We start from the raw sequence: 20,355 nt of genomic DNA, 5'->3' as shown, positions 1-20,355 counted from the left end.
GAGTTCAGAAATCATAGTATGTCATTTTTTGACCCCTGAAATACAAATATTGACCCCTAAAACTTGTATATCAGGTTTTCACCTGTTCAACCGAAGCAGTTATTGCAACACTCAATGTAGCTTATTGGTAGACATCTTAGACTTGTTTTTTCTACATTGTTTGCAAATTGTTTATTTCAGGGAAGCAGAGAAGACAAAGTTGCTTATTTCTGCACAGAGGCAAAAGGTTGTCGAACAAGAGGCTGAAACTGAAAGGAAACGAGCTATTATTGGTATGTGTCTCCATTTAGCGAACCACTTGCTTGAGTTGAAAATTTAACTTGGGCCTGTGTCCTGGAATTTTCAGCCGCTTGTTGACATTGCATTGTGGCGTTGGTCTTGTTCTGATTCTGTGGAAAAGAAAGACTTACATTTATCAACTTTAGAGATTAATCTTTTTTCAGCTGTTTTTCCTTTGGTGAAATTGTTGCTGGCTTTATTAAATGCAATTTTTACATCTGTAAAGAAGCTAAAGCACGAAAGGGAGTTTTGGTGATGGTGGCAACACCCACAATGGAACATTTATGAGGTCTTGAAAAGAAGGTATGCAGCAAATTATGTTGCAACAATCAACCATTTATCTCCTGCAACATAGATCCAAAAATAATGCCGTCTGTTTTATTCTCTGACAACCTCAATATGGCAAAGTTACTTAACACAGGTCACCTTGTTTCAGTTGTACAGAAAGGGGACTTGTCTCCCACAAGATTTCAAGCTCCCGAGCCTTACAGGCACAAATGAATAATGAAAGGTTTGAGCAAAAAAATGACTGCCTAAATTATGCTTCTTTTTCTAGGGGCAATGTTGGTTTGTTTTTGCAAGACCTTGAATGCAGTAGCTGGAGTCCACGTTCACTCCAGTGAATGCTTTCAGTTTCCTTACAATGATTAAATTAAAGCTATAGCATTGAAATAATCGTCTGTGACTATAGAATAAATTTAATTAACTTCAAACCATATTGCCAGTTTAAAATGTTAGTGCTGACCCATTGCTTTGCTGCCAAATCCTGCAGGCATCTGAATGTTATTGACAGTTACTGTTTAATTAACTGCGCGCAACTTAACATGCAGTTAACTAAGGTGAACGTTTCTTCGCCTTTTCTCTGTTGTGAATATTTTGAATTCAATGCAAACCATTGCAAAGAATTACAATGCTTGTAAGTCGCTGGCATGCTCGAGCAATGTGGGATTTGTCCTGTAACCTTTTGGTATGAAAGCTTGTAAAACAAAGTGATGCTTGGAAATCCTGGTGTTCCACCACATTGTGTACATGATGCTAGAGCTTGAGTACCTTAAAGGAGAATCCATTAAGAATATAGTTACTATCAATGGCACAAAAGGCATTGTTTATTTTTAGCTTATCAGAGACAAAATTTTTGTATATAGTATTAGGCAGTCCCTCGTGTTGAGGATGACCTGCTTCCACACCAAAAAGGGATGAGTTCACAGGTGTTTCAATACCTGACATTCTAGGTCGTCAACTACATCCTGAAGGGTGGAAGATGCCTGTGCGTGGATTCTTTTAACGTGGGGTGGCTGTTGCACACCAGCCACCACTGTATCAAGAATATGATCTTATAGGACCACCAGGAAATTAAGAAATATTGACTGCTTAAACCTTTTTTAAAAAAAAAATGTTGTGCTTGGGTTTTGCAAATATCATGCCTTGTGCATTGCAGTACATTTTGATGTGTATGTTTTTCTTTAATATCTAGAGGCAGAGAAATTTGCACAGGTAGCACAGATTCAATTCCAGCAAAAGGTTATGGAGAAGGAGACACAGAAGAAGATATCAGAAATTGAAGGTAAGTGAGTATTTTGACAGCATCTGATCATAATTCTAAGTTTTAAGTGAAGTGTTACATACACATTCAAATTACTTTAATCTGGGAGATGGCATGCTCTGTACTTTAACCCCAATAGCTTGATTTTAACTATCTAGTCATATGACTAGATACCCATACCCGTGATACTAGGCCACAAAGTATCCAACTGCTCCAGTTACCAGAATATCTGATTTGTAAGTAAAATTGAAATTATGTCGACATATTGCAAAGTACTTGAGGGTTGGCCATTAAGGTGTTTTATCAGCATGCTGGCATGTACATGATTGAGGACAAATCTGCTAGATTTTATTGCAATTATAGATTAAAATGCCCATGAAAGTACAAATTATACCAACGTAGCAGATTGATTTACATATCAGTGCAGTGTAGTACAATTCCATGAGTGTCAATCACCAGTATCTCATTCAAATGGGCAATAGTCCCTTGCAGTGAATGCTAGCAGGCTGGTTGACCACTAGGGCCATCCATCACAATTGTTTCTCAGCCATTGTTGCCGAGAAAGAAAGACTTGGATTTAAATAGCGCCTTTCACGACCACCGGATGTCTCAAAGCGCTTTACAGCCAATTTAGTACTTTTGGAGTGTCATCATCGTAGGCAGTCCCTCGGAATCGAGGAAGACTTGCTTCCACTCTTGAAGTGAGTTCTTTGGTGGCTGAACAGTCCAATACGAGAGCCACAGCCACAGTCTCTGTCACAGGCGGGACAGATAGTCGTTGAGGGAAGGGGTGCGTGGGACTGGTTTGCCGCACGCTCTTTCCGCTGCCTGCGCTTGTTTTCTGCATGCTCTCGGCGTTGAGACTCTAGGTGCTCAGCGCCCTCTTGGATGCACTTCCTACACTTGGGGGTGGTCTTGGGCCAGGTACTCCCAGGTGTCAGTGGGGATGTTGCACTTTATCAGGGAGGCTTTGAGTGTGTCCTTGTAGTGTTTCCGCTGCCCACTTTTGGCTCGTTTGCTGTGAAGGAGTTCCGAGTAGAGCACTTGCTTTGGGAATCTCGTATCTGGCAAGCGAACTATGTGGCCTGTCCAGCTGCCAAGTGTGGTCAGTGCTTCAATGCTGGGGTTATTAGCCTGGGTGAGGATGCTGATGTTGGTGCGCCTGTCCTCCCAGAAGATTTGTAGGATCTTGGGGAGACATCGTTGGTGATATTTCTCCAGCAACTTGAGTGTAGTCACTGTTGTAATGTAGCAAACAGCCAATTTGCACACGAGCAAGAGTCCCACAAACAGCAATGTGATCATGACCAGATAATTTTTTTCTTGTGTTGATTGAGGGATAAATATTGGCCAAGAAACCGGGGATACCTTCCCTGCTGCTCTTTGAAATAGTGCCATGGGATCTTTTACGTTCACTTGAGAAAGCAGAAGCGGCCTCAGTTTAACATCTCATCCGAAAGATAGCACCTCCGACAGTGCAGTTCCTGGTGTGGGACTTGAATGCCTTCTGACTCCGAGGCGAGTGTTCAACCCACTGAGCCACAGCTGACACTTGCTGCTGAGTAGTGATCACGAGCGAGAAGCCGGACACATTTTTTCCCCCTAGCCCCTGATTTAGTCAATTTTAGCAGTCTCTACGTTAACCCGCAGATAGCACCTGGGACCATCAGTCTGTGTGGCCCAGCTCTTCACCGTGCATCATTGGGAAGCTCTGAAAATGCATTCTGTAACTCAACAAGGCAGGGATTCAGCCCACTCATTCTTGGTAGAGCTGTATCACATGACGCCAATCAAAAGAGGACAGAGTCCTCTTGACACCATCACCTGGGACAGTATTAATGATTCTAGTCTCCGGAGATTTTATGTCCAAAAGTTTGCACCTTGTGTGCCATTCGGGGCTCATGGATTACGATTTTCCTTCATGCAGTCTCTGCTCTTCCTTCAATAAACAATTCTTGGAGCTTCTCGGCACCCATCATGGAATTGTACAACAGCAGCCCTTCCCCCAGAAAATGAGGGAACCTCCCAAAGTGGAAGAATAAGAGTGTGTAAATTGAATAATGAAGTCGGACTACTTTAACCGGTATCTCTGACTTCACTCAATTTTCCCATGACTATTACCTCTTGCATTACTTTCAATACATGGAGTACCGCTTTCATTCAATGACGACTAAATCTACGTGTGAACAATCTTCCTTCCCATTTGCTTCTGTAGAAACCTTATAAAATAAATGTTCTCTGCATTTTGTTTGCAATAAATCATTGGCTGATGGCCCAACAAATTTTGGCTATTTCATCTTAATTTACTGCATTCATGTTTTACTTGATGAGGGAGAGGTGAAGGACATGTTTCATGTACACGTAGAGGTATTAGCTGGTTTCTCTGAAATGCTAATGAATTTTGTTGGGATTTCTAAACAAAATAGCTGTAACTTCAATCGTTACATGAGCCGTGATTATTGGCACAAACTTTTTTCATTGACATTTTTAAAACTGAGCCCTGGAAAGTGATGTGGGCTACTGTATTTGGTTTTACGATATTAACTAGTCAAATCTGACTAGTTCACTGTACTATGCATTGGTGAATCAGTGGCAGTCAGCAGTCATTACATACATTAACTGTTAAAATACTTGGGATTTTTGCTATAATTGTCAGCTGCCATCCCATGTTTAAAGTGAGAAGTAGCGGAACGTAGGAACAGGAGTCGGCCATTTATCCCCTCGAGCTTGTTCCGCCATTCTATGAGATCATAACTGATCTGCGACCTAATTCGACATACCTACCCGCCTTTGGCCCATATCCATTAATACCTTTGGTTAACAAAAATCTCCGTCTCAGATTTAAAATTAACAATTGAGCTACCATCAATTGACGTTTGTGGAAGAGAGTTCCAAACTTCTACCACCCTTTTGTATGTAGAAGTATTTCCTGATTTCATTCCTGAAAAGTCTGGCTCTAATTTTTGGAATATCCCCCCATGTCTTACAATCCCTAACCAACGGAAATAATTTCTCTCTCTCGACCCTATCTGTTCCCCTTAAATTCTTGATCACATCACCCGATAACTGTCTAAATTCCAGGGAATACAACTCTCTAGTTTGTGTAATCTCTCCTCGTAATTTAACCCTTGGAGTCCGGGTATCGTTCTGGTAAACCCACTCTGCAATCCCTCCAAGGTGAATATATCCTGTGGTGTGGTGCCTAGAACTGCTCACAACACTCCCAAGTGTGGTCTAACCAGTGTTTTGTATAACTGCAGCAAGATTGCAGCTGTAGAGGTTTAATTGTTTTGGTTTGGTTGTAGATATTGCGTATTTAGCCAGAGAAAAAGCTAAAGCAGATGCAGACTTCTATACTGCTCAGAAAACTGCACAAGCCAACCAGGTATGAAACACTTTTTCTGTGCGCTTGATTTCCCTAGATAATTGCTAAATACTAACAACGGTGTTACATATGTTCCATTGTAGAATAGTTGTAATGAAAGAGGAGATTCCACATGTATGGATACACAGGAACCATATATTACTCACTAATGTATAGAAAGGGCCCCTGGTTTTCCATTTTTTTCATTCTTTGTCTGAAAAATATTCTCTCTCGTCCTCCATTAAGCTTTGATGGCCATTTCATGAATGTGTCTCTATTCCAATCAGAACTGGCTGGTTAAAGAAGGCTCGGGCAATACCATTCGAGTGTGCAATTTTAATCATCTGAAATGTTTTTAAATGTCTGTTAGTTCCTGAATGCTGTGACGCTATGGAAGCTACATTTAGATGGCATCATTGTTCAGTCTGTTACCTTTTGAGTATGCTGGCAATGGTTTTTGAACCACAATATAGAAATTGTTCACGTTTCACTTTGTTAAAGGAGTGTTCCATGCTTCCACTCCTTTTTACTAACTATCATTTATCGGGCAAACATTTGGAGTCATAAACCACCAGCATGTGGCTTGCTATGAGAAGTATGTAAATCAGAATACAAGAGAATTTACATACTTAGGATTACATATGATATACGGCACAGAAACAGGCCATTTGGCCCAACCAGTCCATGCTGGTATTAATGCTCCACTCCAGCTCCCTCCCGTCTTTCCTCATCGAAATCTAGCAGCATAACCCTTCTCCCTCATATGCTTGTCTAGCCTCCCCTTAAATGCATCGATACTATTCACTTCAACCACTCCCTGTGGTAGCAAGTTCCACATTCTCACTACCCTCTGGGTAAAGTTTCTTCTGAATTCCCTATTGGATTTCTTGGTGACGATCTTGTATTGATGGCCTCTAGTTACAAAATGGAAGTGTGGATTGAAATAATGGCACTAACAATAGACACTTTCCAAATGATTCATAGGACCTAACATTTTAATTACATTTTAAGATGTGAAATACAGTTACCTGTTCCAGCATGTGCAGTGTGCATCTGTTGTGCTGGAATAGTGAAGAGTTTTTATCAGTAAGATACTTGGGATGTTTGTGCATATATTGTACAATAGAAGATACCTGTTGACATTGGCAAATGTTACTCGGTAAAAAATACACGAATAATTTGTGTCTTTTTTTTAAAAATTCATCTATTGAGGACCTTTTAATATTCTTAGTGAGAACACAGCAAAAAAAAAGGTATTACATTTGTTTTCGTGGGAAATTAATCTGGGTAAAGACCCAGGGATCCTTTGCGGCCATTAATTATGCATCATTAATGAAGGTTAGTTGTTGAGGGATTATTCATGTTTCAAATGTGAATTGATGATTTGTGTATTTTTCCTAACCTTCCTTTCCTAACAGATGAAGTTGACTAAAGAGTATTTGGAGCTAGTTAAATATCAAGCAATTTCAGCAAACAGCAAGATTTATTTTGGCAGTGACATCCCGGACATGTTTCTGGATACAAATGCTTTTCACCAAAACACTGCAACGAGGACTGAGGAAGCTCCTTCCAGTATGGATAAGGTGATGTCTGCACCTAAACCGACATCAAGCAAGAAACAAAAAGATGCAATAAAGGACTCCACGGAGACCGCAACTTAGTCTGAGCGTACATGAAAGACACTGCTTTGTTAAATACTGCAGAATACCGATTACATAACATTGTTGGATTGTGCTGCATTGGATGTATGATGGCCATCAGATTGGGTGCAGCATTATACTAAGGGGGTACTCAGTGATTTTTTTTATACAACAATGCTGGAATGGCAACAGGAGGAAATTTTGACACGTTACTGATGACACAAACTCTGGCGTCGCTCGATGTTTCTGCACACCTATTCCATGTCAAAAGCTGCTGTATGTCTGGGACAAAATATTGTGCGAATATCTGAAAGCTGATTGTGGCATTCTGTGAATTTACAAATACACGTAATAAGGATTCCTTTGTGTACTTGTAGGGTCGTCACAGCATTATGATTGGAATATCTAAAACCCGCAATAAATGCTGTGATCGAGTATTTTGATATTGTGATTTTGGTTATGATCAAATCAACAGTAAAATGATTGACAACTGTGAAGATATCTTTTTTAACTTGGACAAACTACAATACTTTTGAAAATAGATCAGTGGAATTGGAAAATGCATTTTAGAATTATCAAGATGCCATTGTATTTCAACAATATGCATGTCCCGAATCACATTTGTTATCAGAAACGATGAAAACCAACCTCCCCAGTCACCTGTTCACTAATACTATAATCTGTGTCAAATATGATTTATTTCTGAGAAGGCACTTAACTTTTTACTGCCTGCTGGAAATAGATTGGCAGTAGTGCCCTGACTATTATTGGAAGGTAGTAAAAAGATGTTGGCCTGTAGACTGTTAAAAGTGCAGCAGGCATCTTTAAGTAGTTTTGGTAAAGGGAAGTGCTTATTTCTATTGAAGGTGCATCATTCCCATTTCAGGCGGGCTTGGGTCATGGTGCTGCTGGTTTTGGGATCACCATATTTCCTGCAGTGTGAAATTTGGAAACATCAGTTTTGCAAAGACATTTTTTCCCCCCAATTTTTTGAAACATTTTTCTCACACAACAGACTAGAAATCATCCATTGTGGGAATACAAATGCTTTTGAAGTCTTTGGTGCACAGGCAGGCATGTCCCTTTACCTCTTAAAAATGCAGGGTGCAATTCTAATTGTGGCAACCAATAGAGCCAGGGTTGATGATTTACCCTTAAAATTTGCTGTAACCATCCAAGGCTGACCCATAACTCGAGGCAATGATGCAAAATTACTGAGATTCTATTAATAGCCTTTTTAATTAAGCTCTCCCATACATGCGTTGCTTAATTGTTGAAAAAACAAAATGAGTTTAAAATAAATATTCAACTTTAATGTGTTGGATGACTTGCAGGCAACTATTAAAAATACTTTCCTTGCAAAGAGCCCTACTCTGATCTCTGGGCAATTGGTATATGCAGATACTGATGTTTATTTTTGATAATTCATTACACAATCAAAACATTTTACATCATGCTGCGTAGTTGATATCCTCTTGTAGTGTTCTAGCTTTTATATGCAATGTTTGGATTGAGCTGATGCTGATTCTGCCCCCCCAACCCCCACCCCCCCAGATTTCTTAAGATTTTGATGTGAAAATTGAATATCTGTTTCAATGGGGCTGATGTATTTCTCATCGTATAAAGCAGTGCCTGTCTCAAATGATGTACCAAAAAGGTCTTTTCTTGATAGGAAAAAAAAGAATCTATATAAGCAACTTTTTGGATTGATTTAAATTTTATTTCATTATATTCTTGGGAATTTGTTGGGTTTTTAATGTTGCTCCTTGTGGCACTGAATATAAATGCAGATTTGTGTTTCTGGATTGGTATTCTTGATGTGGACCGCACAAATTGTTTGCACTTGTATAATTCTAAAATTCTGATGTCTTGCCTCTTTCTTCAGTTGTTAAGCATCTTAAGATTTTTTTTTTCTGTATCTGGGAAATGGTGGTAATCAGTAGAGTTTAAGTTTACATTACTTTTTGAAACAATCTGTAGAGTACTGATTGGTATGCAAGGTGTCTTAAATGCTTTGGGCAGCGATCTGGAATTTAATTTTATGTTTTAAAAACAGCCAAGTTCAAATATCTGGAGAAATGGTTTGGAGTATATAAAGAATTTATGTAGGCTACGTCTAAAACAAATTTTGTAAAGTGAATCTAAAAGGCACAAAATGGACTTTTTCCAATATCTGTCACAAAATAAACTTATTTTGATACCATATTGTCTGACTTTTTATATTATTGTGCATAACTTACATTAGTATTTGGGTAAATATTGGCACCATTTGCTCAGATTTCATAAGTTATCTATCTGTCTTGATTCTAAAATATACCAAGAAATGTGGCTTGCTTTTTAAAATTCTAGTGGTGCAGTGATTAGATGCTGCCCTGTTGGGGTAAAAAGACTTTTCTTCCTCAAAGTGGACTCCCTGATATAAGGAATCGGCACCTGCCCCCCCTGCCCCCATATAGCGACCACGGAAACACTCCGACTAAACCTTGGTTCAACCGGTTTTTATTCAAGCATGCTCGGGAAGGTTCCAATGAACACTTCCCAGAGCAACAGTTTGTAATGACAGTTATAGATTTTCTGACTTGTGGGACCCTCCTACAAAACCACCGATTGGTCTACTGCTATCAGCGAAGTTATATTGATTTGTTGACTCTTATCAGACTAGCGCTGAGTGGTTCTTCCACACCTGTCCATTTCCATCACTAGTCACGCCTCTGGAATGTGTTACTCAATGGTGTCAACTTTGCCTCAGTTTCTCATGACGTGTTGATTAACTTTGTTTGCCAGGGTGGTGCCTCCTTATCCCTCTCCCAAGAACTTGAGTCAAAACTCCCAGTCAATACCATCCTGTTCCCATGCTGCTATAATCTGTTCCCAAATATTTGTGTCCTTGTTCTATACTGAGATGTACGCTTCCATGAGTCTGTTCTAAGGTTAATCCAACGGATGGTTCATTAGTCATCGGGCATTGCTGCTTCCCTTCTCGTAACCCAATGTAGGCGAGTGTATAAGCGTGCTTTACATACATAAGCGAGTTTTTCATAATCGGTCAATCACAATCTCGACCGACGAACTCCTGATTCCTCAGAACCTCCTAATACTGATGCGCCCTTTTAATCTGGACCATTTTACATGTCCGATCAATTCACTACCTTCAGTATCCACTTTTGTGACCATCGATCTGTCTCCACTCTACTGACGGTTTTTTATCCCCTTACATGCCCTTAAACAGGGAACTGGCTTTAAATCCAATCCAGACTGATGGAATGATCGTCTTCTTGATCACGGAGTGGGAGTGGACAGCATAACTTTATAAAAGTGCCCTTCCTTGTTGTCAGTCAGCAGGGGCCCACAGCACAAAATTGACATTAGACTGGCAATCTTACTGAGTCTGGTTTGGAAATGAGGCAAAGAAAGTTTCACTGCTACAGCAGAGGTCCTTGGAGGCAGATTGCAGGGAGCTTTACTTATTTAATTGCTATACCTGAACTGGGAGATGCTGGCATAGAGTGCCTTTAATGGGTCTATTATGATTCCCTAACACTTAACACACCCACCCTTGAAGAGTATATTGCAAAGTTTATTCTTAAATTGCATTGTCAAGTTGATAATGGCCATCCCCACTGTACATCATAACTAACTGCTGACTTGTGCCCATCATAAATTCCTTTACTGTTTGGCCGAAATGGGTGGACTTGTGGTAGATTACATTTAATGCAGAAAAGTGCGAAGTGATGCATTTTAGTATGAAGAGTGAGGAGAGGAAACTGAAGGGTAAAATTCTAAAGTGGGTGCATGAATAGAGACCTGGGGGTATATGTGCACAAATCATTGAAGGTGGCAGGGCAGGTTGAGAGTATTTTTTAAAGCATATGGGATCCTGAGCTTGAATAGAGGCATAGAGTACAACTGCAAGTTATAATGGACCTTTGTAAAACACTGGTTCGGCTCAACTGGAGTATTGCGTCCAATTCTGGGCACTGCACTATGGGAAGAATGTGAAGCCTTGGAGAGGGTGCAGAAAAGATTGACGAGAATGGTTCCAGGGATGAGGGACTTCAGTTACATGGATAGACTGGAGAAGCTGGGGTTGTTCTCAGAGCAGAGAAGGTTGAGGAGACTTGATAGATATGTTCAAAATCATTACTGGTCCAGACTGTCGATGGAGAAACTGTTCACATTGGCGGACGGGTCCAGAACCAGAGGACACAGATTTAAGATGATTGGCAAAAGAACCAAAGGCGACATGAGGAAAAGCATTTTTTACGCTGTAAGTGGTTAGAATCTGGACTGGACTGCCTGAAAGGGTGCTGGAGGCAAACTCCATTGTGGCTTTCAAAAGGGAATTGGATAAGTATCTGAAGGAAAAAAACTTGCGGGGCTATAGGGAAAGTGGGGAGTGGGACTAGCTGAGGTGCTCTTGCAGAGAGCCGGCATGGGCTGAATGGCCTCCTGCTGTGCTGTAACCATTTTATGATTCTATGAAAATGGAAGGAAGTGGAGTTTGTGCAGCAATAACCTATATGGGATATCCCATCCCTTTGCTACATCCTGAGGGTACAACTGAATCTATTCAGTTCAAGAGTCCACACCCAAACTGTCAGAGCTCACCACAGATACTACCTGACTTGCTGAATGCTTCCTGTGTTTTTGCTCCTACTATATGGTGCTTGTGCTGCATTGTATCACCTGATTGTATTTATGTTTGTTCATTTGATTTTGCTGAATACCCTGTTCCTATTCCTTTCCCTGCCTGACTGGATTTCTCTTCCCGCCTAGTGTTTTTTTTAAGACACTGGTTCAACTGGAGATGAGAGGAAGCATCAACAAAGCAGAGATTGCATGGAAACATACAGAAGAGAGGAATGGGTGGAAAATGTGAGCTAATCTATGTGATGGGTATGTCAGTGTAAGATAGCGGACAATTAGACAGCAAGTGAGTTTGGAATATGAGAATTAAAGCAAGGGAGTGGTAGTGACAGATGACAGGAAGGTAATGAAAGAAATACCTGTATTACCTTATTTTATCGGGAGTTTATCCACATTCAAAAGGCAGGAGGGTGTCAAACAAGCTGTGGTGTCATAATTGGGATGTAAATTAAACTATCTAATGACCAAAATATTAACGGAGCTGTAGTATTTAATTTGTTATTTAGTATTGATAATTCTGCTAGTAGTTAATTTTATTCTTTATCTTCAAAGTAATTGCTTCTTGACTGGTTTGTCATTTTACTTGAATGTAGGTCAACTGTGGCTCAGTGGGCAGCACGCTCGCCTCTGAATCAAAAGGTTGTGAGTTCAAGCTCCACTCCAGAGACTTGAGGACAAAAATCCAGGCAGTACTGCACTGTGCCAGGGGTGCTGTCTCTCGGATGAGACGTTAAACCGAGGCCTCGTCTGCTCTCTCAGGTGGACTTAAAAGATCACAGCACTATTTTGAATTATCCCCCGTGTCCTTGGCCAATATTTATCCCTTAATCAACACAACAAAAACAGTTTATCTGGTCATTATCACATTGCTGTTTGTGGGAGCTTGCTGGGTGCAAATTGGCTGCCACATTTCCTACATTACAAGAGTGACTACACTCCAAAAGTACTTCATTGGCTGTGACACACTTTGCGACATCCGGTGGATGTGAAAGGCCTGTATAAAAGTATGTTTTTTTAATGATGAACAGACTGCAGGAGCGTGTTTCCTGTGCAGGGTAATCGTGCTTTCAGGGAGGTGAAGAGAGCGCAAAGCCTCTTTAAAGAATGGACTCAGCTGAGAATATTTCGTGGACTTTATGGGATTTTTCTGAGGGTGTTTTTCCCCGTGATGGGATCACCCTATGCAGAGGTATACATGGTAGTTGGCTGTGACAAAAGAATTGTCATTCATCCAGAATGTACGGGTTCGCCCGCCAGTCTAGCTAAAGGAATGGGGCATATGCAAAAGTACTTCTCACCTCCATCTCCGAAGAGAAGCAGAACAATGAACCCACCAGTCTGGCCAGCCAAAGAGGAGCCAGGTTTTTTTTTTCCCCAACTCAAAGACCGAGGTAAGTCCCAGGCTCGGGGCCATTAGTCCAATCACGGAATACACATGGGTCTGATGATGGCCCATCACTGACTAAGCACTGGAGTGCTTAGAAACAAAAGGGTTTTAAAGATTGGCGGGAAAGATAGGGATAGCAAGACTCCTATTAAGATAGACTTGTTTCCACCATTTCGCAACCCCTTCTCCCTCTCACTCTCGACGTAACAAGAAGAAGTACCAGAGGAGGAAGCCGCAGTTCCGCAGAGAACAGCTGTGACAGAGAATTGCAAACCTCTCACAGGATACGGCTGCCAGGCAGTGACTTCCCACAGCTGAGCTGAGCGATCGAGACCGAGTGTGTGTGGTGGTGAGCATGGTCGCGAGTGTCCCAAGCCGGTAACCAGATATCCCAGGCGAGCTGGGTGAGGTGTAAGGGTTCAGGGTTTTCTCAAGTGAAGTTTTTCAGGGGCTATTCTGGGGAGGAAGCTCTGTTTGGTTTAGCCAGGCGAAGGGGCTGTGACTGGGTAATTCGTTGGTCGGAGTGGAGTTAGAATCCGCCATAGCAACAAGGGACTGCATGTTACCAGTCCTTAGTTTTGTACTGTGTGTATGTTGTTTGTAACCTGAATCTTATTCTTCACAGAGACAGCGATTTTCATTTAGTAGTGCATGTTTTAGCCAGTGTATGTTAGACTAAATAAATATAACTACGATTTTTCACCGAAGCATTCCTGTCCGTGACTTATTCCATTTACACTCTGAATAATAATCCCCGGGTATAGAATTTTCGTAAGGCGAGGGTGATTCAAACCGTCCGTCTAGCAATTGGGCTCGGATCAAAACCGTTCACAGAGGGTGGAGTAAGGTGACTAATGCTGTTCCAACAACCATAACCTGTCACTTCATATGATGTCGAGGGAGTGAGTGGAACCAGTTAATTTAGGGATTGAAGCCTAGTCGGGATTAACTCTTTCAGGATTGAGGTGAGTTGGAGCGGGCTAGATTTTGTGGATTAAGCCACGCCCTCAGAAGGAATACAAGTACATAAAACTGCTTTTGAAGAGCTCTGCCCATTCAATCCTAAAACTAATTTATTCCAATTTACCAACCTCATGTCAGGAAATCTTAAAGAGGCAATGTTGCCCTCTTCTACAGAAGAAGTGCAGTGTTCCAATTTGTCAAATGCAGGTTCCAGCTCCCTGTCTTGCTGCAAGATTGAGTGCTAAAGTATTGCAGAGCTAGCAGCGCTGTGAGGCGGTAATCTACACTGAGGGAGAAAACTGGATGGGTATGTAACATGAAACAGGCCTATCAACATTTTCATGTGAGATTGTGATCTTCAGTTTCTTAGCTTTCTGGGCTTCAGTGTTATTATTTGTTTTCCACGACCCCTCCCCCTCCCTTTCCAGACAGAAATCAAAAGAGGGAGCTCCTTAAATTGTTACAATGAGTGTGCCATTGAGCCTTACAACTTGGAAACAGTCCCAATTTGATCCCCTGTCTATGTTGAGTTAACCTGAGTTTCCCCTGGCGCTGCAGATAAATTCTCTGTTTCTGTTCCCGCTCTTGATTTCTTTCCAGTAGCCTGTTGAAAAGTGTTCGGGCGACCAGATTCGATGAGAACAAGGAGCAGTAATCTCCTCTGTGGAGGATTAGCTCACCAACACTTGCTCTTCACACTCACATGTGGGAAAACAGCCACTTAGCCTGAAGCATGCAGCTAACACATGGTTGAAAAACTCACTCTACCGTAAAATGTCTCTAAAGAAAGCCGAAGCGGCCACCTTGAAATGTAAAATTGCTTGGGGGAAGGATGGTGTGAGGCAGATTGGTGCAGATGTTTAAACCTACCTTCTAAAATTGCATAGCAGCAGCCAGAGGAACATAGTTTGCTGTCGAATGATGCACGAACGTGCAAAGCTGTTGCTGTATCATGACACCAGTCAGCCTGAGGTCATTAGGTACCTTAACAAAGCACTGACCACTGCCCATCACAGTCAGCAGAGGCACCAGTGTCAAGTCATTAGCTGCAGTATGTGACAATCAGTGTGAGGAGCTCATGGACTTCTTTGTCTCTAAGATTGAAACCATCCGTTCGGCTGCCTCTGCCTCTTCCCTTCCTTCCCCTTGCCCACCGGGCCGAACTTCTTCTAAGAAAGCCCCCTGCCATACAGTCTTGGATGAGCAGAAATTTTCTCCAATTGAATATTGGGAAGACCGAAGCCGTTGTTTTTGGTCCCCGCCACAAACTCCGTTCCCTAGCCACTGACTCCATCCCTCTGCAACCTCTGTCTGAGACTGAACCAGTCTGTTCGCAACCTTGGTGTCATAGTTCACCCTAAAATGGGCTTTCGACCACATATCCGCAGCATTACTAAGACCGTCTATTTCCACCTCCATAACATCAACTGTCTCCACCCCTGTCTCAGCTCTTCTGCTGCTGAAGCCTTCATCCATGTCATTGTTACCTCTAGACTTGACTATTCCAACGTACACCTGGCTGGCCTCCCACATTTTACCCAAAGTAAACTCAAGGTGATCCAAAACTTGGCTGCCCGTGTCCGAACTCGCACCAAGTCCCGCTCACCCATCATCATCATCATAGGCAGTCCCTCGAAATCGAGGAAGACTTGCTTCCACTCTAAAAGTAAGTTCTCAGGTGACTGAACTGTCCAACACTGGAATTACAGTCTCTGTCACAGGTGGGGCAGACAGTGGTTGAAGGAAAGGGTGGGTGGGGAGTCTGGTTTGACGCACGTTCCTTCCGCTGTCTGCGCTTGTTTTCTGCATGCTCTCAGCGACGAGACTCGAGGTGCTCAGCGCCCTCCCGGATGCTATTCCTCCACTTAGGGCGGTCTTTGGCCAGGGACTCCCAGGTGCCGGTGGGAATGTTGCATTTTATCAAGTAGGCTTTGAGGGTGTCCTTGAAACAGTTCCTCTGCCCACCTTGGGCTCGCTTGCCGTGTAGGAGTTCCGAGTAGAGCCCTTGCTTTGGGAGTCCCGTGTCGGGCATGCGGACGATGTGGCATGCTCAACGGAGCTGGTCGAGTGTGGTCAGTGCTTTGACGCTGGGGATGTTGGCCTGAGTGAGAGCACTGATGTTGGTGCGTCTATCCTCCCAGAGGATTTGCAGTCTGCAAATCGTGAGTTTGAAAGAAAAATATACTCTTCAGTTTTTAAACTTGTGTGTGAATATTAATAAAAAGTCTATATACTATGGTTTATGTTTTTATTTATAGTTCCAGGTTTATGTGGGGTTTAAATCATCGTTTTACCATCACCATAAGCATTGTGACAGGTTTTAAACGTCGGTTGAGTTAGTTTCACATCCTGATTGGTTCAATCAGAAGGTCACGGGTGGCAAGAAGTTTCTTCCGGGAAAAAAAAATCACTCGGTGCAGGTCGGACGCTGCGAGCAGTAAACTGAAGGTACGGAATCGATATTTCCTGACAAAGGCAGTGTGCAGCTCCGCTGTTTTGTAACTTTTGTAGTGCATTGTGTGCTTTTTTTTTATAAAGGCAAGTACAAGAATCTTTTACTCTCCGTTTCCCCGCGGCGCTGCGTGCAAATAGAACTGGAGGCTCAGCCACATCTGGGGAATGGGGTCTCCCATAAATTGTAGACATCAGCAAAACGGGCAACAATGCTCAAACTCGGTTTCAAGTTTGCGCTGGGAGGCAAACCCAGGTATGCACAAATGTATCTGTAAACGAGCTGGAAAATTGAGCTTCATTCAAATGCTTGGATGATTGTTGAAACGATAAACGTAACTTCCCCCTTTTTTAAAAAAAAAGGTTATATTTTTTATGTGGATATGCAGCAGAATTTGGTGGGTCTTGCATTGTGACACTCATGTTTGTAACCTCACATAACTATAACCTTAACTGTAATTTTTATGTAACTACACTGTATACACCTGAGAAATGCACACCTTGACCACAGGGGGTGAACTTGTGGGAGACACTCCTCACCTGGTCATCCAGGTATATAAAGAGATCTCCCACGCAGGGTCATCACTTCTTGGTCCTGTGAATAAAGGTACAGGTCACAGAGTGACTTTGTCTCCAGTATGTGCCTCGTGTTGATTTGCTGTAGTGTGTAAGGACACAACATTTGGCGACGAGAAACGGGAATCAGTGGCTCAAGAGAATGGCCATCGGTAGCACGGAGGAACGGTACTGTGTTGGTAAGGACTGGGATGATTTCGTTGAGAGGCTCCAGCAGAGCTTTGTCACGAAGAACTGGCTCGGAGAGACAGCGGCTGACAAGCGAAAGGCGCATCTACTGACCAGCTGTGGACCTAAGACGTACGCGCTGATGAAAGACCTGCTCGCACCCGAGAAGCTGGCGGACAAGACCTTCGAGGAGCTCAGCAAACTGATCGGTGAGCACCTCAAACCGGCGAGTAGTACACACATGGCCCGACACCGATTCTATACGCACCGACGTCGGGAAGGGCAGAGCATACCGGACTTCATTGCGGACCTTCAGCACTTGGCCAGCCTCTAAGTTCACAGACGCCTGTAGGGGGGAGATGTTACGGGATTTCTTCATTGAGGGCATTGGTCATGCCAGGATTTTTAGGAAGCTAATTGAGACCAAGGACTTGACCTTGGAAGCAGCAGCGTTAATGGCTCAAACCTTCATGGCGGGGAGGAGGAAATCAAGATCATATATACGCGCGCAACTCTGCTCCCAACGTGGTGATGGAGCAGGGAGTTAACATGGTAAACGTGACTCAGAACCCCGCAGGCAAGGGCAATTCAACACCAACCAGGCAATAACAGACTCCAGGGTGCGTCCGCAACAGAGACAATGGCAGGTTGAACAGACATTTACAACCTCACAAAACACAATACGTCCCAGGATGGGACCATTGACACCCACGAACAGAGTGCTCAAGAGTAATCAAAGAGACAATCAGAGAGGAATGCCTGGTAACAGCTCTTTTGTTCACAACACTCTCAGCTCATGCTGGAGGTGCGGGGGCAAACCTGCTGCGAAGACCTGCCGGTTTCAACAATTCATCTGCAGAAATTGTAACTTGAGTAGACATTTAGCCAGGATGTGCAGGAAGCCCGCAGCGAGGCTGGTTTACGAAGTGGATGAACCACAAGAGGGGTCTGCAAGGCAGGGGTATGCCTGGGACACAGCAATGGATGCTGAAGTTTAGCGGGTCCAGGTGGCAAACATCCACAGCTCATACACAAAAACGGCACCTATGATGATGAGAGTACTGTTAAACGGCATCCCGGTACGCATGGAGCTGGACACAGGAGCCAGCCAGTTGCTTATGAGTGTCCAACAATTCGAGAAACTGTGGCCACTCAGAGCTAGCAGACCCAAACTAGAACACATTGACACGCAATTACGAACATACACCAAAGAGATCATCCCAGTGCTAGGCAGTGCAATGTTGGTGGTCACACATAATCCAGAACAGGCTGCCACTCTGGATTGTCCCGGGAAATGGTCCCGTGCTTTTGGGGAGGAGCTGACTAGCCGAGATGAACGGGAAATGGGGGGATGTGCACACCATTTCATTTGTGGAGCGAAGTTCATGCTCACAGGTCCTACAAAAGCTCTAGTCATTATTTCAACCTGGCGTCGGGACTTTCAAAGGCACCAAAGTAAGGATATGCATCACCCCGGATGCCACACCAGTGCACCACAAAGCCAGAGTTGTGCCGTATGTGATGCGGGAGAAAATTGAGAGTGAGTTGGACAGGTTGCTAAGAGAGGGCATAATTTCACCCGTTGAATTCAGCAACTGGGCAAGCCCCATCATCCCGGTTCTAAAAACGGATGGCTCAGTCAGGATCTGTGGCGACTACAAGGCCACCATCAACCGAGTGTCCCTTCAGGACCAGTACCCGCTTCCGAGAGTGGAGGATCTTTTTGCCACATTAGCAGACGGCAAGTTGTTCACCAAGTTGGACCTCACTTCGGCCGACATGACCCAGGAACTGGCCGAAGAATCCAAGCTACTGACCACCATCACCACGCACAAGGGGCTGTTTGTCTACAACAGGTGTCCGTTTGGCATTCGTTCAGCAGCCGCTATCTTTCAGAGGAACATGGAAAGCCTGCTCAAATCCATCCCCGGAACAATCGTATTTCAGGACGACATCCTTATCACTGGTCGAGACATCGAGGAACACCTCCACAACCTGGAGGAGGTGCTACGCCGACTGGACCGGGTAGGCCTGTGACTAAAGAAGTCCAAGTGTGTGTTTTTGGCCCCAGAGGTCGAGTTTTTGGGCAGGAGGGTTGCCGCAGACGGGATCCGGCCAACCGAATCCAAAACTGGGGCGATCCGACACGCGCCCAGGCCCGGCAACACATCAGAGTGGCGTTCACTTCTGGGACTATTGAACTATTTTGGGAACTTTCTACCGAACTTAAGTACATTACTGGAGCCACTACACGTGCTCCTGCGTAAGGGTTGCAATTGGTTTTGGGGGGACTGTCCGGAACGGGCTTTCAATCAGGCGCAGAACCTGCTTTGTTCTAATAAGTTATTGACCTTGTACGACCCCTGTAAGAAATTGGTTTTGACATGTGATGCATCACCCTATGGGGTTGGGTGCGTGTTGCAGCAGAGTAATAATGAGGGCCAACTCCAACCTGTGGCTTATGCCTCCAGATCGCTTTCCCAAGCAGAAAAGGGGTATGGGATGGTTGAAAAAGAAGCACTCGCATGTGTCTACGGGGTGAAAAAGATGCACCAGTACCTTTTTGGCAGAAGGTTCGAGTTAGAAACGGACCACAAGCCGTTAGCTTTGCTGTCGGACAACAGGGATGTTATCAATGCCAATGCGTCAGCTCGCATACAGCGATGGGCTCTCACGCTGGTTACTATACCGCACCGGCCAAGCACTGGAAATTGCGCTGACGCGCTCAGCAGGCTTCCACTGGCCACCACTGAGGGGACAGCGGAGCAAAGCGCGGAGATGGTCATGGCTGTCGATGCCTTTGACAGCGCAGGCTCCCCCATCACAGCCCACCAGATCAAAACCTGGACAAACAGAGATCCCCTCCTATCTCTGATTAAGAAATGTGTCCTGACTGGGGATTGGGCGCCCGCATACGGAGCATGCCCTGAAGAGGTCAGACCGTTTCACAGACGGATGGATGAACTCTCCATCCAAGCTGACTGCCTACAATAGGGCAGCTGGGTAGTCATGCCCCAGAGGGGTAGGGAAGCATTCATCAGGGAACTCCACAGTAAGCACCCAGGCATCGTGCTTATGAAGGCCATTGCCCGGTCACATTTATGGTGGCCGGGAATTGATGCAGACCTGAAACACTGTTCGCAGGTGCACGACGTGTGCCCAGCTAGGCAGTGGCCCCAGGGAAGCCCCACTCATCCCATGGCCCTGGCCCACCAAGCCATGATCACGTATTCACGTAGACTACGCGGGCCCGTTCATGGGAAAAATATTCCTCATTGTTGTTGATGTGTACTCGAAATGGATCGAGTGCATCATATTGAATTCGTGCACGACATCC

The 20,355-nt window shown here is 43.8% G+C and overlaps 2 protein-coding genes across 3 annotated transcripts in view; both read left to right on the top strand.

Moving 5' to 3' along the window:
- Window positions 1-9,031, top strand: part of LOC139234881 (erlin-1-like) — an 843,171-nt gene extending 834,140 nt beyond the window's left edge. For both annotated transcript variants that reach the window (XM_070865712.1, XM_070865711.1), the window contains exons 10-13: window positions 181-272; window positions 1,754-1,843; window positions 5,128-5,207; window positions 6,605-9,031. In XM_070865712.1, the coding sequence (XP_070721813.1) occupies window positions 181-272; window positions 1,754-1,843; window positions 5,128-5,207; window positions 6,605-6,847 (505 nt within the window). In that variant the 3' untranslated portion in view covers window positions 6,848-9,031. The remainder of the gene's footprint in view (window positions 1-180; window positions 273-1,753; window positions 1,844-5,127; window positions 5,208-6,604) is intronic.
- A 7,173-nt stretch (window positions 9,032-16,204) lies between these two features.
- LOC139234695 (very long chain fatty acid elongase 4-like) overlaps window positions 16,205-20,355 on the top strand; it is a 60,938-nt gene continuing 56,787 nt past the window's right edge. The window contains exon 1 of the mRNA XM_070865372.1: window positions 16,205-16,271. The gene's annotated coding sequence lies outside the window, so the exon portion shown is untranslated. The remainder of the gene's footprint in view (window positions 16,272-20,355) is intronic.

Source organism: Pristiophorus japonicus, chromosome 22 (genome assembly GCF_044704955.1).
Source record: "Pristiophorus japonicus isolate sPriJap1 chromosome 22, sPriJap1.hap1, whole genome shotgun sequence".
Classification (NCBI taxonomy): Eukaryota; Metazoa; Chordata; class Chondrichthyes; family Pristiophoridae; genus Pristiophorus; species Pristiophorus japonicus.
The sequence above is the reverse complement of the archived record's forward strand: the minus strand, read 5'-3'. Positions and strand labels throughout refer to the sequence as shown.